General features: G+C 34.7%; 1 protein-coding gene across 1 annotated transcript in view; it reads left to right on the forward strand.

Moving 5' to 3' along the window:
* Positions 1-20044, forward strand: part of Heatr5a (HEAT repeat containing 5A) — a 179247-nt gene that overhangs the window by 45878 nt on the left and 113325 nt on the right. Inside the window, exons 14-16 of the mRNA XM_023721836.1 lie at positions 12431-12540; positions 17856-18019; positions 18103-18278. Coding sequence (XP_023577604.1) covers positions 12431-12540; positions 17856-18019; positions 18103-18278 — 450 coding nt within the window. The remainder of the gene's footprint in view (positions 1-12430; positions 12541-17855; positions 18020-18102; positions 18279-20044) is intronic.

Here is a 20044-nt window from a genome sequence, read left to right on the forward strand (position 1 = left end):
ATATACAGCTGCATTGTCTTAATGCAATGAAAAGAGAGATTTGTTCAAATAGTGTTTGTGAACAGGATATTGTGTTTGCATCTTGTACAATGAATAATCACTAAGACAACAATATGCAATGTATTAATTATTGAAACTGAACTAGTAATTGGTTTTGAAACTGTCTCATTGCTATTTGTTTCTCAATAAAATTATTAAAAAAAAGTATATTTCCATTTTCCATTGACTATATTAATTCTTTCCTATCTTTTATACACACACATATATATGAAAAAGATATGTGTATAACTTGACATAAGATTGATACTGTTTCATAGAAATCTTTAATGACCTTTTAAGTGGGTTCATCTAATATGTTTTACATAGTCCTGCATAACTGTCATTTGAGAGCTCTTTATTCTTCATCCAGGAGCATACAGCAACTTCTCTTGCCTTCTGAAATAATACTTTTTGTTATTTCCTGTATGCTACATCTAGAGATATTAGAATATTTCGAGTTTGTATAACTGGAAAATATTTTACTTTTAGTTTTCAAAGGTATGTTTGCTAAGTATAAAATTCGAAGAGGACAGGTCTTTTTTTTTCCTTTCAGTACTTTAATTAGTAGAGTTTCTTACACACTTGGTCTTTTTTCTTTTTTTTTCTTTCTAATGTGGAATAAGATACTATGTAATTTTGTTCTTCCATAGCTAATTTTTTTATGTATATGCTTTAATGATTTTTTTCCTTTATAATAAGTTTTGGACAGTTTCATTTTTGTGTATTCAGGTATGATTTTATTCAAATTTCTTGTGCAAAAGGTTCATTTTGCTTGGAAATGTGGTGTTATAAGTTCAACTAAATTCAGAAATTTTAGGGACTGGAGAGATAGCTTAGTAGAATAAGTGCTTGCCTGGCAAACGCAAGGGCCTGAGTTCAATCCCTGGTTCCACCAAAAAAAAAGAAAAAAAATAAATTTTAAATCTTTATTTATTAGCTACCTCTTTCTACTTTGAGAATTCTAATTATATGAATATAAGTTTCTTGATTTTGACACAGTGAACTATTATATGACTGATCTGCAAATTCTTCATTTTTATTTTGGACAATTTTTATTGTTATATCCATTTAAGTTTGTAAACAATTTATTTACCAAAAAATAAAGTAAAATAATCATTCTCAAAAAAAAAAAATGAATAGGAGTGGAGACAGTGGACATCCTTGTCTTGTTCCTGATTTTAGTGAAAACCTTCAGTTTTTGCCCATTTAGTATGATGTTAGCTGTTGGTTTCTCATAGATGGCTTTTATCAGATTGAAATATAGACCTTCTATTATAGTTTTCCCTAGGGTTTGTATTATGAATGAATGTTGGACTTTGTGAAAAGCTTTTTCTGCATCTCTTGAGATGATTATGTTGTTTTTGTTCTTGGTTCTGTTGATGTGGTGTATTATATTTATGGATTTGCATATGTTGAAACATCCCTGCATTGCTAGAATGAATCCCACTTGATCTTGATGTATAATATTCTTGATGATTTGCTATACTCTATTTATTAGTATTTTATTGAGGGTTTTTGCATCTATATTCATTAGAGAGAATGGCCTATAGTTCTCTTTTTTAGTTGGATCTTTCTCTGCTTTTGAAACCAGAGTAATACTTGTCTCCAGGAATGAGTTTCAGAGAATTCCCTTTCAATTTCATTGAAGAGCTTAAGAAAAGTTGGCATTAAATCTTCTCTTAGGGCCGTGGAGATGGCTCAGTAGAATAAGCGCTTCCCTGGCAAGCACAAGGGCCTGAGTTCAATCCCCAGTTCCACCAAAAAAAAAAAAAAAAATCTTCTCTAAATTTCTTGTAGAATTCTTCTGTGAATCCATCAGGACCTGGGCTTTTCTTTATTGGTAGGGTTTTTTTTTTTTTTATTACATTTTCAATTTTGTTTCAATATTTGATTATTGAGTTTGTATATCTTCTTGACTCAGCTTTGGGATTTCATATATATCTAGGAAACTGCCCATTTCCTCTGTTTTTTCCATCTTGTGAGAGTAATTTGTAAGTAGGTGTTGATGATCTTCTGAATTTTTCTAGGGTCAGTAGTGATTTCCCCCTATCCATTCTTTATTGCATGAATTTGGGTTTTTTCTTTCCTTTTTTCATTAAGTTAGCTAGGAGTTTATCAGTTTTATTTATTCTTTCAAAGAAACGGGGCCAGGGAGATGGCTCAGTAGAATAAGCGCCTGCCTAGCAAGTGCAAGGGCCTGAGTTCAATCCCCGGTTCTGCCAAAGGAAAAAAAAAAAAAAAGGAAAGAAAAAGAAACAACTCTTTAATTCATTTATTCTCTGTATTGTTTTCTTTGTCTCTAATGCATCAATTTCTGTTCTAATCTTTATAATTTCCTGCCTTCTTTGGGCTTTAGGCTTGACTTGCTCTTCTTATTCTAGGAGCTTGAGGTGCAGCATAAAATCATTTATTTAGGCTTGTTTATTTTCCTAATGTGTGAATTCACTGCTATAACTTTTCTTCTTAAGACAGCTTTCATTGCATCCCACAGATTTTGGTAAGTTGTACCTGCGTTTACTTGATTGTAAATATATTTTTAATTTCTTCTTTAATTTCATCTGTGACCCACTGTATGTGTTTGAATCTGGTTCATGCATTCTGATTCTTTCCCATATTGTTCAAATACAGGTAATGAATGGTAATTTAGGAGCTTGTTATTTAATTTCCTTGGGTTTATAGTGTTTTTGTAGTATCTTTTCTCAATAATTTTCAGTCTTATTGCAGTGTGATCAGATAGTATGCATGGGATGATTTCAGTTCCTTCACCTTTACTTAAGAGTACTCTGTGTGCTAGTATAGGTCTGTTTCGGAGAATGTCCTGTGCGCAGTTGAGAAGAATGTATATTCAGTTGTTGCTGTGTGAAACACTCTGTAAAGGTTTACCAAGTCATTTTCTTCCAAAGTTTGGTTTAGTTCTGTTATTTCTTTGATGATTTTTTGCCTAGTTGATCTATCTCTTTGTGACAGTGGTGTGTTAAAGTCCCCAGTTACTAATGTGTTATTGCCCATTTGATTTTTCATGTCTTGTCAAAATTTGTCTTATGTCGGAAGGTACTCCAATGTTAGGTGCACATGTATTTATAATTGTTATCTCTCCCTTTTGCAGTTTTCCTCTAACAAGTTTGTAGTGACCTTCTTTATATCTATGGATAATTTTTGAAGTTGATATTGTCAGCAGCCAGGATAGCTACCCCTGCTTTTTTTCTGATTTCCTGTGGCATGGATGATTGTTTTCCATTTTTTGACTTTTATTCTGTGAATTTCCTTTTGAGTTAAATGTGTTTCTTTTTTTTCCATAATTTTATTGAGAAACAAATCTCAATGAAACAGTTTCAAATCAAATTGGTAGGACAGTTTCAATAATTAACACATTGCATACTTTCTTCCTAGTGGTTATTTGCTGTACAAGATGCGGACATTATATCCTACTTACAAACACTATTAGAACAAATTCCTCTACTCATTAAGAGAATGTAACTATATATCTATCCTAACCATTTTGAATACACAGATATAAAGTGGACATTCATCTGTATCCCCTTTTTTGTTTAGTTCCATCATTTGAATATTATAGGTGTGTTAACTCAGCAAAATATTCTAAAAGAGTCCAGTAGTCCATAATAGTATTGGGTCTTCCACTTGACTGACAATGTCAGAAATTGTTGATCTGAGTCCCCTTCATCTCAACATAACAGCATGGCTTTATTTCTTATACTTCATTTTTATACTTTTCTGCTGGTTGGTTAAGACCAAGATAAAGTAAGACCTATGCAACAAGAGTTGTAGCTTTTGGATCTGATAAGGTCAGTGAAATCCCCTCAGGATTTATCCTGAGATCCTGTATCTCAGACTGTAGATCCTTTGTCAATGTCAGCTATGTTAAATGTGTTTCTTGTATGCAGCATATTGTTGGATTTTGTTTCTTAATCCACTCTGCTAGTATGTTTCTTTTGATTGGAGAATTTAGGCCATTTACATTGATTGTTATAACTGATACATATTGGCTTATCTTTGTCATGTTATTTTCCTGTTATAAGTTCCGTAATTTTTCCTTTTTAATTACTTGCTCTATTTGATGGTTCCTTTCTGTTGTTCTTGAAGCTGTGATCACTTCTCTCTTTCTAGAATATCTGTCAGTACTCTTTGTAGGGTTGGTTTGATAGTAATGAATTTCTTTAATTGTTCTTTGTCATAGAAGGATCTTATTTCACCATTGAATTTAATTGATAGTTTTGCAGGGTACACTAATCTGGGTTAGAAGTTATTTTATTTCAGGACCTTAAGTACTTCAATCCAAGCTCTTCTTGATTTGATGGTTTCTGTTGAGAAATATGCCATGATTCTGATGGGCTTTCCATTGTAGGTGATCTTTTTCTTTTCTCTGGTAGCTTTTAGTATTCTGTTCTTTTGCTGAATTTCTGAGATCTTGGTTATTATGTGTCTAGGTGTAGATTTATTGTGATTATGGCTGTGTGGAGTTCTATATGTCTCACTTTTCTGTGTGTCAAGTTATTTTCTCATGTTTGGAAAATTTTCTGCTAGTACTTCTGCAAATAATCTTTTTATGTCATTTGTGCTGTCTCCTACTGATTCATTGACAACTATTCTTTTTTTTTTTCTTTTTTCTTTTTTGCATCGTCTTATAGTTACTGAATTATTTCCTGGTTCCTTGTTAGTTTTAAGAGATCTTTTTGTGTTTATCAATAAAATTATGAAAAAAAAGAGATCTTTTATTTCACATTCATTAGCTGCAACACTGTTTTCAAGGTCTGAAAGTCTGTCTTCAGTTTCATTCAAGCATTTTTGCCAGCTTTCAATAGAGTTCTTAACATCCTTGTATGTGTTTGAATCTGGTTCATGCATTCTGGTTCTTTCCTGTTGTTCAGTGTTTTTGTCATTTTTTTATTCTCTATTTTTCTATCTCTTCTTTAGCTCTACTGAGCAATTTTTTCACAATTGTTGTCCTTTCTTTTTGGACCTGAGAGATTATTTCTGCTTTTATTTCTTCTAAAGCCTAATGAACTTGTTTCTTTACTTCAGTGCTATCATTTCAGAGATTTCAGATTGGTGATTTCCAAGTAGTTGTATGCTTTTGTCTCCTGGATTTATTCTGGGTGGGAGAGAGGATTGAGATTGCCTTTTGCTCCTGCGTTTTGGCATTTTTGAAGCTCTCAGTAATCAGACAGAGTCCCGTACGCTGTCCAGAGTCTGCCAAAGTTCTTAAATGGTTCCAGGAAAGCTCTGTGTCTGCTCACACTGGGCCCACAGAATGCAGCTCTCCTGCATCCCACAAGCCACTTAGAGATCTTCTAAGTTCTTAAGTGTTTGGACCAGCACTAGGAGAAGCTCCATGCCTCCACACTGGGGGCTAAGGAAGGTCAGAGTTTAGCAGAGTCCCGCAGGCTGCCCAGAGTCTGTCAAAGTTCTTAAATGGCTCCAGGAAAGCTGCACGCCTGCTCATACTAGGCCCACAGATCACAGCTCCCCTGTGTCCCACAGGGCACTCCTTTATTTATTTTGTACAGGGTCTCACTACACAACTCGGACTCATAATGATCTCCTGTGTCAGGCTTCCCAGTGCTGGGATTGCAAACGTGTTCCACCACTCATTGTTTTGGTGACCAGCAAGGCACCCAAGATTCTGGTCTGGCATAACATGTGGTACTTGGGATTGAACCCAGATCCTTGGCTTGCCAGGCAAATCCTTAGACCACTGAACTATCTCCCAACCCTACAGTGAAATATTAATACTGTATCCCTACCCTCATGATACTAAATACTGAGTATAACAAAAAGGTAGCAAATTTTCCAGTACTTTGTATCCTATCATCAAAGTGATGTATATTCATTCAGTCAGTTTGCTTGTGTGTAGAAAGCACTGTGAGAGGCAATTTTAAGACATAGGCATGATTTAGATATAGTTTCTATTTTCTAGGCATGAGGAAACAACTGGCCAAGCAAAGTGGAAAAGAATTATCAATAGAGGCCTGCAGAGTACAGTCAGAGGACAGTTATACCGTGGGATTTATAGGGGCTTCACAGTAGAGTGGTACTTGAGTTTTAAAGTAAGTAGTAGTAAATGGTAAAGATAAGGGAAAGGGCACCTCAGAAATAAAGGTCAGTGAGAATCAAAGTACAGAGGCATGAAAATAATGCTGTAGGAATACTAAGACTGGTATGGCTGAAGCTGGAGATCAGAAAAGGTCACTAGGAAGTTAAGATATAGCTGGTATATGAAGGATCTCTAATGCTTCTGTTAAACCTACTAATTCTATTCAGCTAACAGTAGGTGCCTGTAGACATTCAAGAGGAAGAAAGAAAACTAGAGGCTACATATTAGATATCAAATATGTGACTTCCAAAACAAGTATCTGGCTAAGGAGTAATCAAGTAAAATGAAGAAAAAAAAAATAGGTTGTCAAATTAAGACACTGAGATTTAGGAGCATCAAGAAGTCTTTTTTTTTTTTTTTTTCCTGTGGTACTGAGGATCGAACTCAGAACCTTGAGCTTGCCCAGCAGGCACTTATGCCACTGAGCTATATCCCCGGCCCCCATTTTTTTTTAAAGAAATCTTGTGTGGGATTTGATGCACTTCAACTAGACAACTCTACTTCAGTCTTTGTTTTTCAAAATGACTATTTACTTTGATTGAACCTAGTCTTTATAATGTATCCTCAGAGTCCTCAATACTTCTTTGTACTGTATGATAGATTTTTATAATTATACTGTGTAGTTACTTTCATGTGATGAGTGTGAATAGCCTGCATTGGTCTGTGAGAATAGGGATAATGTTTTTACTTTGCCTGTTGTACTTTTATAGATTACCCACTGTGCCTGGCCCAGAGGAGGGACTGAAATATTCAACAGTTCAGTGAGTGAATGAATAAAATATTGGAATTGGCACACTGTGTTGAAGGATGATAAGATATAATACTTATTTTAAGTTTTAGTTATTTTGGCTTTGAAGGTTCTCCATGATACACACTCTTTTTTATATCAGTTATACAAATTAATGGGCTTCCTTTTGGAAGATTTATATGAGCATTTAACACTAATCACTTTCATCTTCCCTTGTTCTGCCCTTGCCTAGTTTCATATTTGAGGGGGCCTTTCAGTATGTATAATACATTTTGCTCATATCTGTCCCCTTTACTTCCCTTAATATGTTCTGTACTTGCTTTTCTCTTCATCCATTACTAGTTTACCTTCTACTTTCTTGTCATCTTTTTTGGATTGTACATATTAAGGAAAATATGTGTTATTTTGTTAGGCTTACTTCACTCAGTATGAAGGTCTGTAGATCCATCCTTTTTCTTTAAAATGCAGTATTTCATTCTTTATGTCTGAATAATTCCTTATTGTGTATATATACAACATTTTCTTTATGCCCTCTGCTATTGTAAATTGTGTCATGGTAGCCTTTGGTATATGGATATCCCTATAGTATGCTGATTTGAGTTGCTTCAGGATATACCAAAGAATGGTATAGTTGGATCAAACAGTAGCCTGAGCTACATAGCAAGACCCTGTCTCAAAAAAATAAACTTTGAGGTTTTTATATATTCTAGATAACAGTCCCTGAGGGAGGAATAGCTGGTATAGATTTTTCTCCCATTTACTTCGTTAGTTGTTCCCCTTTGTCTCAGTTCCTTTTCTCTCATTGCTGGGACAAATCCCCTAGCCTAAAATGAAGGAAGGAAAGGTTTATTTAGCTCACACAAGGGCCGGGGAGATGGCTCAGTGGAATAAGTGCTTCCTTGGCAAGCTCAAGGGCCTGAGTTCAATCCCCAGTTCCACAAAAAAAAAAAATGTATTTAGCTCACAGTCAGTGGAGGTTTCAGTCCATACTTAGCTGGCTCCAACGTGGAGTGGCATATGGTAGAGAGCAGCTGTTCTCTTGCAAAGAGTGAAAGAACAAAAGGAGGGGCAGCAGTTCAGGGAGCTAGCTAGCCTCTCTCCCCTCCTTACACTGTGAAGTGGATTACCTGCCCCAGGGTAGGTGGGGCAGCACCTACAACCACAAAAATCACAAACTTCAGAAACCACCCCATGACTGCATAAGGCTTTGGGGGGACACCTATACACAAACCATAAAACCCTTGCTCTACAGAAACTTTTAAATTTCATGTAGCTCTATTTGTTGTTTCTTGCTAGTATTTCTTGTATTGTTAGAGTACTACTCAGGAATTCTGCTTATTCATATGGCTTCAAGTGTTTGTTTTCTTTTATCAGTTTCAAAGTTTCAGGTCTTATCCCTTGGTCTTTGACCCGTTTTAAATTGACTTTGTATAGGGTGAGAGACGGGGATTTATTTTTAGTCTTTACAGGTAGATACCCAGTTTTTCAAGCACTGTTTGTTCAAAAGGCTATCTTTTCTCCAACATGTATTTAGGTTTCTTTGGCAAAATTTGTGGTTATACTTGCATAGGTTTTTTTGTGTGTCTTGTATTCTGTTTCATTAGTCTAACTATTTCATGCTAGTACATTCTGTTTTTGTTACTATGGCTTTGTAGTATACAGTAATTTGAAATTATGATGCCTCCAGCCTTGTTCCAAATGAATTTTAGGATTATATTTTCTAGTTCTATGAAGAATATTACTGGGATTCTGATGGGGATTGCCTTGAACTTGTAGATGACTTTTGGTAAGATGGCCATTTTCACAGTGTGCTGCCAATTCATGAACATGAGACATCTTCTGTTTTTTGTTTTTTTTTTTCCTCTTGACATCAGTTATTTTATTTTAAAGAAAAAAAAATAAAAACAATGGCACAAAATCTCAAAACAAGATTTTAGGAGAGCAACAATGGTTAGTACATTGTGTATTGTTACTGCCAAAGTAGTTTCTCATGTTACAAGATGTAGGCAAGAAATAATAAATAAACAACATAGGTACAAACCTCTTTTTTTTTAAAGTCAACAGAAAATGGAAATACACTTTTTAAAGTTTCTAATACTAGAAGATATACAATGTCTTTTAAATAAATTGTGTCAAAGATACAGTATAAATCTTAGAACAAAAATTAAGATTAAGCAATATTCAGAAAATTAAATGTTTCAAAACAATTGAACTAAGAAGAAGTTTTCATGATAGCAAAGAAGTACTAGAGTAAAACATAAGATAAATACTGGAATGGCAAATAAATGACCAGCACTTCTAACAGTTTGAGGATAGGATATCGCACAAAGTTCTAGTGTGTTGTGGACATGCATAACGATGGAGGCTAGGTATCACTTGTGGAACTGACCTACAGCTATTTCTTTGAAATCCACCCTATAGACTCAGGTGGAATCATGACCCATAGGGTGGAAGAGAAGTCCATTTGTAGGGTGTGCTGATGAAAATATTCTGCTGCTGAACACAAAAGAATAACTGAAAGACTACTATTGTATACCTCTTATTCTCCTCTGTTTAATTGTTTGCCCTATTTGGCAGGTTCTTTCCATTCTCATTCATGGGGCTATGATCAACTTGCTCCCTCTCTAGAACATCATTTAGTAGTCTGTGTAGGCTTGGCTTTGTCATCATGAAATTTTTTAGTTGTTCTTTGTCATGAAAATATTTCACTTCTCCATTGTATTTGAAGGAGAGTTTTGCAGGATATATCAGTCTGGGTTGGAATTTGTTCTCTTGCAAGACTTGAAGTACTTTGCTCCATGCTCTTCTTGACTTGATGGTTTGTGAAGAAAAATCTGCCGTTACTCTGATCTGTTTTCCTTTAAAAGTGATCTGTTTCTTTTCTTTTTTTTTAAGATTTTTTTTTATTTATTTATTGTGTGTGTAGTTCACTGTTGTTGTACAGTAGTCCCTTGCTATTTCACAGGTTTGACTTTCACAGACTCACTTTCACAGTTTTTCAAAAAATCTAAATTATTTATCATGGATTTTTTGCCATATCACAAGATTTTGCAGTACCATATACTATACATATGTTGTTAAAATTACATAGGTTTATGATTTTAAAAATGGTTATGAACATAGAAGTGTTTTTAAAAGTGGGAAAGGTTTATAAGAGTATGGGAAGGGTATATAAAGCCTTTAAATATATATAAACACTAAAAATAACATTGCTACTTCACTGATTTTCATTTATTGCAGGGGTGTCTGGAACATAACCTCCGCAATAAGTGAGGGACCACTGTAAAATAAAATACTAATTTTTTGACTGTTATTTAAGAATTAAATACCACATATCATGTACAAACATCCTAGACTGGAACCAATTTGATCATAGTGATTAACATATTTTAATGTGTTGTTGAACTTTGTTGTGAATATTAAGAATTTTTTCATCTGTGTTTATCAAGGACATTGGTCTATAGTTTTCACTTTCATTGTTCTTGTGTCCTTGTCTGCTTTGCGTTATCAATATGATACTAGCCTCATAGAATGAGTTTGTAAGCATTTGCTCCCTTTCTATTTTATGGAATAGTTTAAGGAGTATTGATATTAATTCTTCTTTAAAGGTCTGATAAAATTCACCCATCTATCTGGTCCTTGAGTTTTCTTTACTGGAAAGCTTTTTTAAAAAATTATTACTTCAATTTTATTGCTTATAACTGATCTTTTAAGGTATGCTGTGCACCTACACTCTTCATTTATTTTTGGTAGGTGATATATATCTAGAAATTTATCTTCTAAATTCTCCAGTTTATTAGAATATAGTTTTCTCTAAGTACATTGGACCCTTGATTTATGAACTCAATTTGTTAACATGAACTGATTGTAACTCAAGTTGGTTGTAAGTCAAGATAATTTTTCCCATAAGAAATAATGGAAATATATATAATATGTTCCAAATCTCCCAGAGCACTCCTTAACTACGTTTTCATAATAAAAGGATTGTATAATGTGAGGACTCTGCCAGGAACACTAATAATTTTCCTAGTGTATTCACTAAAAAGTTATTAAATTTGCCTAGTTTACCAAAACCAACAATTTGGTGTTGTGCTCACCATTGATATCTTTGGCAGGAAGGGAGGATGAAGTAGAAGGTACTTATTGTTTGGAAGGAGAGTCCCCTTCCATAAGAACACTAGGAGTATGGTCTCTGCTGTCCTTTCTGTCCTTGGGAGTCTGTAGCCCAGTAGGACCTGCTTCTGGCTAACTAGGTTTCAACCTTTTTAGAACTAAAAAATGATCTAAGGTCTGTTTCTGTCTTTTCTTTAACACTGTTCTGCATATGACATGATATTACCATTAGGTAAGTGAATGTAGTGATTAACCTTTTCTCTCTCTCTGGATGGGTCTTCTCTACAAGTATTTTCTTGCCCTGCCTGTTTGGACTTCTAAATGCCTCCTGTACTGGGTGTCCATATCTTTCCCCAGATTTGGGAAATTTTCTATTATTTTATTTATACCTATGTTCACTAAAGAGATTGAGCTGTAGTTTTGTTTTTTATTTTCCTTATTTATTTATTTTTTAATTTTTTTTTTTTACTTTGCAACCAAATCTTTTATTGCTTTGTTTTAATATTACGAGTGATTTCAGAAAGAGTTTTTTATTCCTTTCGTGCCTAAACATTTTTCAGGTTTTGTTTTGGTTTTTGTTGTTGTTGTTGTTTGTTTTTTACATTTTTCAGTTTTGATTTTGGTTCTGACACATATTCTAGGCAGTCAGTCCCCGGTTCCACATTAAAAAAAAAAAAGATTCTAGGCAGACAGGATGGATTTATTTCTTCCCTAATGGCAGCTTGTTCTTATTGTCCGGATGCAATTCCATTCCCCTCTGAAAATGAAGTAGACTTACAAAAAGGCTTTCTTTTGTTTCTGAGTACTTTGATGGTTGAGAGTTTGTGCTTTTTTAAAATTTTTTTATTTTTTCCATAATTTTATTGATAAAGAAATAGCAATGAGACAGTTTCAAATCAAATTGTTAGGACAGTTTCAATAATTAACACATTGCATACATTCTTCCTAGTGGTTAATTGCTGTACAAGATGCGGACATGATATCCTATTTACAAACACCATTAGAACAAATCACTCTGTTCATTAAGAGAATGTAACTATATATCTATCCTAACCGCTTTGAATACACAGATACAAAATAAATGTACTTTTCTTTTTTAATTGAGTTCTTGCTTGGTTTTGGAATAAAGGTAATGTTAGTTTCCAGGAATGACTTTAGCATTACTCCCTCTCTTTCAACTTTATTAAAAGAGTTTCTTGTAGAATTCAGTGGTGACTCTATCAGGTCCTGGGATTAGTTGGTAAATGCTTAATTACTGCCTCAATTTTATTGCCTATATTGGATTATTCAGAATTTTTTTTGTTCTCTTTTAGTGATTCATGTGTATCTAGGATGTATAGCTAATATGTGTCAAATTGTTTAATATTTGTGCATTGTCATATAACCCACATACTTAAAATAACACTCTTTTATTTTAGGCTTTCTTCTGTACTAAAGTCATATGGAAGTACCTTGAAAACACCATCAGTGGTTTATAGACAAAGACTTTATGAACTATTGATTTTATTACCTCCTGAAACCTATGAAGGTATGTGCTTTAAACCAAAATATTTTATTGGTTGTGGCTATTCTATAGTTGCTTGTTAAATTCCTGAATGAATGCATTATGGCATTTATTTTGGGGAGTTTTTTTTTTTTTACTTTTTGGGGGGTTTTTTTCTGGGTTTTTTTGAGACAGATTTCACTATGTAGTTCAAGCTGACCTTCAACTTCATTAAAGAAATTGGTCTGTAGTTGGTAGAGAGGTTTCATGTGACATTCAACCTTCCAAGTGTATACACAAATAATAACATAAATGTATTATGTTTATGTTTCAACAAAGTAGTAATTTTCTACCTTTACAGTTCTCCTGCCTCAACCTTATACTGGAATTACAAGTATGTGCAGTGCAACCGTGCCCAGCTTGTTTATTACATTTATTTACTATCTTGTTTCTAGAAGGTTTAGGCAATCAAGTCTTTTGTGTTTACACTTTTTGTAGTAAGTAAAATATATTTTTATAAGACCTACTTACTTCTTTGTAGCTTGCTTTCTTCTCTCTGAGAAAAATAAAGTCCCTAATTCTATTTTGTGAAGGAGAATGAGTCACAAATGCTATCTTCATTTTACTCTAGAGTTTATGCTGAAACATTAATGTAAATTTATTATGAGTTTGAACCAGGCATGGTAGTGCACACCTGTAATCCCAGAATTTGGGAGGCTGAAGTAAAAGGATCACCGTGAGTTCAAGGCCAGCCTAGGCTACATAATGAGACTCTGTCTCAAGAAAAACAAAATCCAAATTTAGCTAGCCCTGTTTTCCTTCTGGAGTGGTTACCTATAGTAATCGTTCCTTTCCATTATTCTGTTAGTAACTCTGTCAAGAAAAATGTATAATATTATTTGGTGGCACATGCCTGTAATCCTAGCACTTGGGAGGCTGAAGCAGGAGGATTGCTATGAGTTTGAGGCCAGCCTCAGCTACTTAGTGTATTTGAGGCCAACCTGAACTACCAAAGACCCTGGCAGAAAGAAAGTAGAGGAGGGGAGGGGAGGGGAGGGGAGGGGAAATTATGTGGGAACTTACATATATTTTTTGAGTATTGACAATTTTCAGGCTACCCTGTTAAACTGAATGTTACTTAACATATGTTTCATGTAAAAGTTACTGCATTTATTTGCTGAGGCAAGTCACATGAGTAAGCTGCTATAGTCTCAGGAAAACCTGGGTGCTAGAGGCAAGCCACATGGATAAGCTGTTAGGTAGAGAGGTTTCACGTGACATTCAACCTTCCAAGTATATAGATACACAAATAATAACATAAATGTATTAGGTTTATGTTTCAACAAAAAGTAGTACTTTTCTACCTTTACAACCTAGCAACAGAAAGTTGTTTGTTTCCTACCTTTAGGACATTTCAATTTAAGAAAAAAAAAAATTTCTTTTGGGGCTACAGTGCTGAGAATCGAGGGTCTCACACATACCAAACAAGTGCTGTACCACTGAGCTACCTCCCTGGTACTGTTTCTGTTTACTTTAATATATTTTTATAATGTGAATAGAACACAATAGCCAGAACTTTACCATTAAAATATTGACATTTTAAATGAGTAACTCATAGTATAGTAATAGCCAATAGTAACTTACAAAATCTTTTAAGAGGAATATGCTCATCTTTAAATTTGCTCATCTAATTAATATGGAAAATGAAACTAATAAAACAAGTGTAAAGTTCTGATCATATAAGTTACTCCAGCACATTGTCAAGGTTATCTTACAAAACATATAAAAACATTGCCTCTGTTATTGAATTATTATTAAGAATGAAAAGAAACAAGTTTAAGTCTGGTGATCCTGGCCAACTATCAAGGACTACTGAGGACACAAATCAAACTGCCATGTCTTATCCTCTGAGTCAGATCTTTAACTTGTTGACCACAAGCTTCAGAATTGTATCTGGGGTTGATGTAGCTAAGAAGCACACCACCTGCCTGGCAGGCGCAAGGTCCTGAGTTTGATTCCCAGAATTTAAAAAAAAAAAAAAGAAAAAAATGTATCTTAAAAAAAAATGAAGACTTGAAGTAACTTTTCTTTATTGTTATCAGCAGATAAAGACATTTGTCTTAAGACTGACTTTTTTGAAGGTTTTAGAGTACAAATTGAGTGAATTTTTATGTGCTATCTTAGTATTACTGTGGCTATCTTTCTGTATTTTTATACTCTTTCTTACTGAAAATAGCTTCTCGTTACCATTAGGAAGCCAATGAAGAATTTCTACAACAAAAGCGTATTTCCATTTCAAAATCTATCATCTTTAAATAGTTTGTTCAGGAACTAACTTACTTTCTTTCTTTCTTTCTTTCTTTCTTTCTTTCTTTCTTTCTTTCTTTCTTTCTTTCTTTTTCTCCATCCAGGGACAGTTAAATAAGTACACAATGAGTTATTCTATTCCAGTTTCCACATCTATAAGGCACCAGTGCTAACCTATCCATATGAGGTTTGTGTATAAAACTTTTTAGATCTTTTCTGACACATATTAAATCTTTGGTCAATATTTATTGTTATGTAGGCTGGGAGGGTCTGGGGGCCAGCCTGCTGTGCCAGCCCTACCCCCAGATCATGCTGAGCCAGAAATTGAGACTGGGCATGGTAGCACACGCCTGTAATCCCAGCACTTGGGAGGCTGAAAAATAGGATCACTACAAGTCCAGTCTTTGTAGTGAGACCCTGTAGACCCTGTACTAAATACATTAAAAAAAAAATAAAATTATTTATTGTTACTAGTGTTACTGCTTTTAATGATCAAGTAAAATGACAGTTACTGTGGCCTGTGCCTATAGTCCTGGGTAATTCAATGTCCACAGCAGTATGATCCCTTAAGCCTGGGAGTTTGAGTCCAGCCTGGGCAACCTAGTAAGACCCCTTCTCCAAAACAAAAAAGAGAGAAAGAGAATGGTGGAGGAATTGTAGAATGTGAGCCCTTCCTGCCACTTGTAATATACACCACCTCGAGTATTCATTTCACTCTAAAGTTACTGCTCAAAGAAATACTACTCAAAAGTGAATATTTCTCTAACATAATTTTAACTCAAATTTAAGCTTAGATTTTCTATTGATAATCTATCAGATATTAGGATAAACATTTCTTGGATGATAATTTAGGTCAGTTAGATAAATGGGGCAGTAAGTGTCTCCTGTTTATGGAAGAACACAGTATAACCAGTGAACTACATTTTCCCAAGAATTTAAAAAAGAAAAAGAACAAGGAAATAATCAGTTTATAAGAAAAAATGGAGGAACAAATTAAGCTGCTGTAACCTTCACAGTCAAGGCTGTAGAAAGTTCTACAGAACAAATAACCTTGTTTCTTCAATAAATTATAAGGCAGAAAAATATGAAGGGGAAGAATATTATATTGAAAGTTTGGCTTTTTTTTGATGGGGAGGGTACATGGTGATTGAACTCAGGACCTTGTGCTTGCCAGGCAGGTGCTTATGCCTGCTGAGCTATCTCTCCAGCTCTGAAAGTTTTAAAATGTACCAACTAGTTGCATTGTATAGGCATTACTTAGATCTCTGTGAAAACAGAAGCAAGCAAGAAACAGGCATTTATGAAGCAGTTGGAATACTGAATAGGTATTCAGTACTTAGTGGGTTTTTTTATTAGATTATGATAGAAATATGTAAAATAACATCCTTTAATGAAGAATCATTTATGGATGACATGACCAGCTCTCTCATAGTTGCTTCTAAATAATATGAAGGATGGTGAGAATAAGGATCCAGGTGAAACAGGATTGCTGATGAGTGATGAAGAACAGATGCTGGCTTGAGGGACACAGGCCTTGAGAGTGATGTTTCTTTCTGGGTGTTACTAGGGATTAAGCTCAAGGCTTCACACATTGGAAGCAAGTGCTCTTCCATAAGCTACGTCCTCAGCCCCGTGATACCTCCTTTTGACATTTGATATTTCCCATGATAAAAATTGTCTAATTATGAATTCTTTCACTGTGTATTTTCTGATTTTATTTAGTTGCTTATTTATTTACAGAGACAGAGCCTTGCTACAAACTCATGAACCTCTTGTTTCAGCTTTCAGAGTGCTGGGATTATAGGCATGTACCACAAGTCTGTGCTTTTTCAAAACCAGTTTAATTCATTTTGATTTTATTATAGGTGGTTGGGTAGGATATTTTTAATTAATTTTGGGGGGGGGTTGGGGGTTTTTTTTAGAATATGGTACACAGAGGGTACAGGATCTTACTGCGTAGATTGAACTTGTAGTGATCCTCCTGTTTACAGCCTCCCAAATGCTGGGATTACAGGTACATGCCACCACACCTAGTCTCGATTGCCATCTCAGCATGTCCCAGGGGCAGGGCTGGCATGGCAGGCCAGGGGATCAAACTCCAGGCCCCTGTATCTGCCTAAGCAGGTGCTTTAATCCACTGAGCTATTTGGCTGGCCCTAGTTTTTCTTTGTTTGTTTGTTTGTTTGTTTGTTTTTAAATAATGAGAAAGGATCTTATGCTGTAATGCCCAGGCTGACTTCAAACTCCTCAGCTTATGATCCTTCTGCTTCAGCCTCCTAAGTAGATAGGACTACATGCCCAGCTAATAAATTGTGGTGGGAGGGAAGAGAAAGAGATTGGTTCTGGAGACAGAACCAAGGGCCTCTGCACTGATCTACAGTCCTAGACCTTTTATTTATTTTTTATTTTGAGACTCAGTTTCTCTAATATGTTTAACTAGGCTGTGCCTAAACTTGTAGTCTTCCTGTCTGAGCCTCTCAGAATGCTAGGTTTATAAGCACATACATCTATTCCAGCCTTAAAAAGAAGAAAACACCTAAAGCATGAAAGTATTCGATTCCCCAATTTTTGTAGTTCATGTTGTTTTATTTAAGTAAAGGTAAATTTACTCAGTATCATAAAGCATATATTTTGAAATGTCAGTGTTCATTCTTAGTCTTCTAAGCAGCAGCACATGGTTGAGTCATTCATTTTTAGAACAGTTTTCTAGAGTAAGAAATAAATCTTTGACCGTGAATGTTAAAGTTGACCAGTAAATGGATTAAAGCTCATCCTGGATCCCCTACCCACTAATACTAGAGATTGAACCCAGGGTGGAGGGTGGAGTTAACACTGAGTCAATACCCCTGCCATTTTAAAAATTTATTTAGTTATGTATTTATGTATTTATTTATTTTAGACAGGATCTCACTAAGTTTCCAAGGTGGCACCGCATCAACTTCAGCTTCCCCAAATCTGGGATTGCAGACATACCTGGTGTCTTCTAGTCTCATACTTCCACCAGTCAACTCCTAGTACTGAATTGCAATTGCTGTTTTTGTCTTCCTCAATAGGAGACCTCTGTGCTATCCTCAGAGAGCTGGCTGCTGACCTAACTGCCCCTGATGTCCAGGTGGCAGCATCTTCGTTTTTACTTCCACCTCTTTGTCATCAGGATGATCTTTTGAGGTTAAGTCCTTTGCTGCAAGAGACTGACCACAGATTTATTGAAGAACAGGTATGGTTATTTTTAAGGAACTCGGGTAGATTCGTTCTTTAAATAGTAATTTTTAAAATTTCATATACTCTTTATCCTTTCAGCTCCTGCTTGATAATGGGGTTTATTGTGGAAGCCTGGACTATGACCCTCATTCCATTTATCAGAAGAATGTAGAGGGAGATTCTGTACCTAAGCCCCTACCTCCAACACTGTCAGTTATTAGCTCTGCAGCTAAACTCTTCGGATTTGTCTGTGCCCATGCAGGAGAAACTCAGAGGTAAGTCTCTTCAATGGTTTACTTATCTCAAATATTAATATACAATTGATTCAGTGAATGCTTAATGGAGCACTCATGGGTAAAAAGAATGTTGCTAGAAGATCTAATTAACCTAAAGAATGTCTCAATAAATGACAGATAAAGACAAGGTAAAGGTTCTTGTCTGCTCACTTGACTGTCATGAATAAAAAATTATTAAATGACCCAAAACACTATTGTATATACAGTACTGTGCCCACTATTAGATCATTATCTAGCTGGCAATATAAATTAGAAGGTCAATAATGATGATTATTGATTTGCAAGTAATTGTTACAATGAAAACCAATTTTTTTTTTGCTTCTACCAGGTTTTCTTACTTTGGAAATTTTATGCAACCATTACAGGTTCAAATGTTGGTCTTCATATAGGTGGATTTCAAAACATGGATTCTGTCAGTTCACTTAAAATGAACTTTGAGCTACCAAAAAAAAAAAGTAAAGTGACAGATATGTTGAGAATGTGATTGTGAAAATCATTTTAAGGTGAAACTGTATACCCTAAATGGCTTTATTTGTCAATTTTACCCCATTAAAACTAGGAAAAAATTCAGAGTATTAAAGCAGTATTCCCCACAATGAAGTTATTTATATATTGCAAACATACACTAATTTTTAAAAAGGGAAGAAAAAGAACAAAAATAGTACTGTGAAGGGATTTCTCTGATATATGAAAATTTAAAATACAAGATGTTGCTCCCATAAAGAAATTTTGTTTTTCAAAACCAAGGACTAAAACAGGTATGGTGGCACACACCTGTAATTCCAGCACTTGGGAGACTGATGTAAGAGAGTTGATGTGAGTTTGAGGCCAGCCTGGGGTACATAGTGAGACCCTATCACTAAAAACTAAAAAATATTGATAAGATTTTTCAATGAGAATGGTAGTTTCTTCATTGATAGCTAAGCATAAGCTTTCTTAGGGATCAAAAATCACTATCCAGAAAATTTTGTTATCTAAGAAACTAAATAGGAAATGGACCTCTCACACAGATTATTCTGGCTAATAATTTTATAAATTATGATAATTCTCATGCATTTATATTCTCTCCATTTTTTCCTCTCTTTGTCCCCTCCTTCCCTCTCCCCCTCTGTCTGCCTTTCTTTCCCGCCCTTTCTGTCATGCTGGGCCAGCAATGCATTTGACTGTATCATTTTATATAGTTACATCTTTCTGAGGATACCAATTAGATTAAGAATTTGCCTTCAACTCATTGTAAGATTTAAATATTTTAGTCTTGTCAGCAATATATTTTGGAAAAAACTTCTTGGGTAGTTTAATTCCAGTGCATAAGAAAAAAAATGAAAATTAGGTGGAATATTCTTGGCTTTAGTTTTAAAAGAATGTTTTTCTCAAATTTATTTATAGCTTTTATATATATTGTAATTATAAAGTTATGGTCCAGTGATGTTTAAGACAGTATGTAACAGTATTATCAATGGATAAATGATATGAGGAAAATCATAGATGTCTAGAATATTCTAGTGTTATCCCAATTACAATGCTTGTTTATGGGAGATTTTTGAGAGGAGGCCTTATCTTTGCATCTCTACAGGTGAAAGATCTTAAAGGGTCTTTTTTTGTGTTTTGGGGTAGTTTTTTTGTTTGTTTGTTTTGTTTTTGTTTTTGAGGCAAGATCTTATTGTATGTTTCAGGCAGGCCTTGAACTCACTGTGTAGCCTAGGCTGGCTTCAAACTCACATGGATCTTCCTACCTCAGCCTTCTA

The sequence above is a fragment of the Octodon degus genome, unplaced genomic scaffold, assembly GCF_000260255.1.
Source record: "Octodon degus isolate 3935 unplaced genomic scaffold, OctDeg1.0 scaffold00086, whole genome shotgun sequence".
NCBI classification, from domain to species: Eukaryota; Metazoa; Chordata; class Mammalia; order Rodentia; family Octodontidae; genus Octodon; species Octodon degus.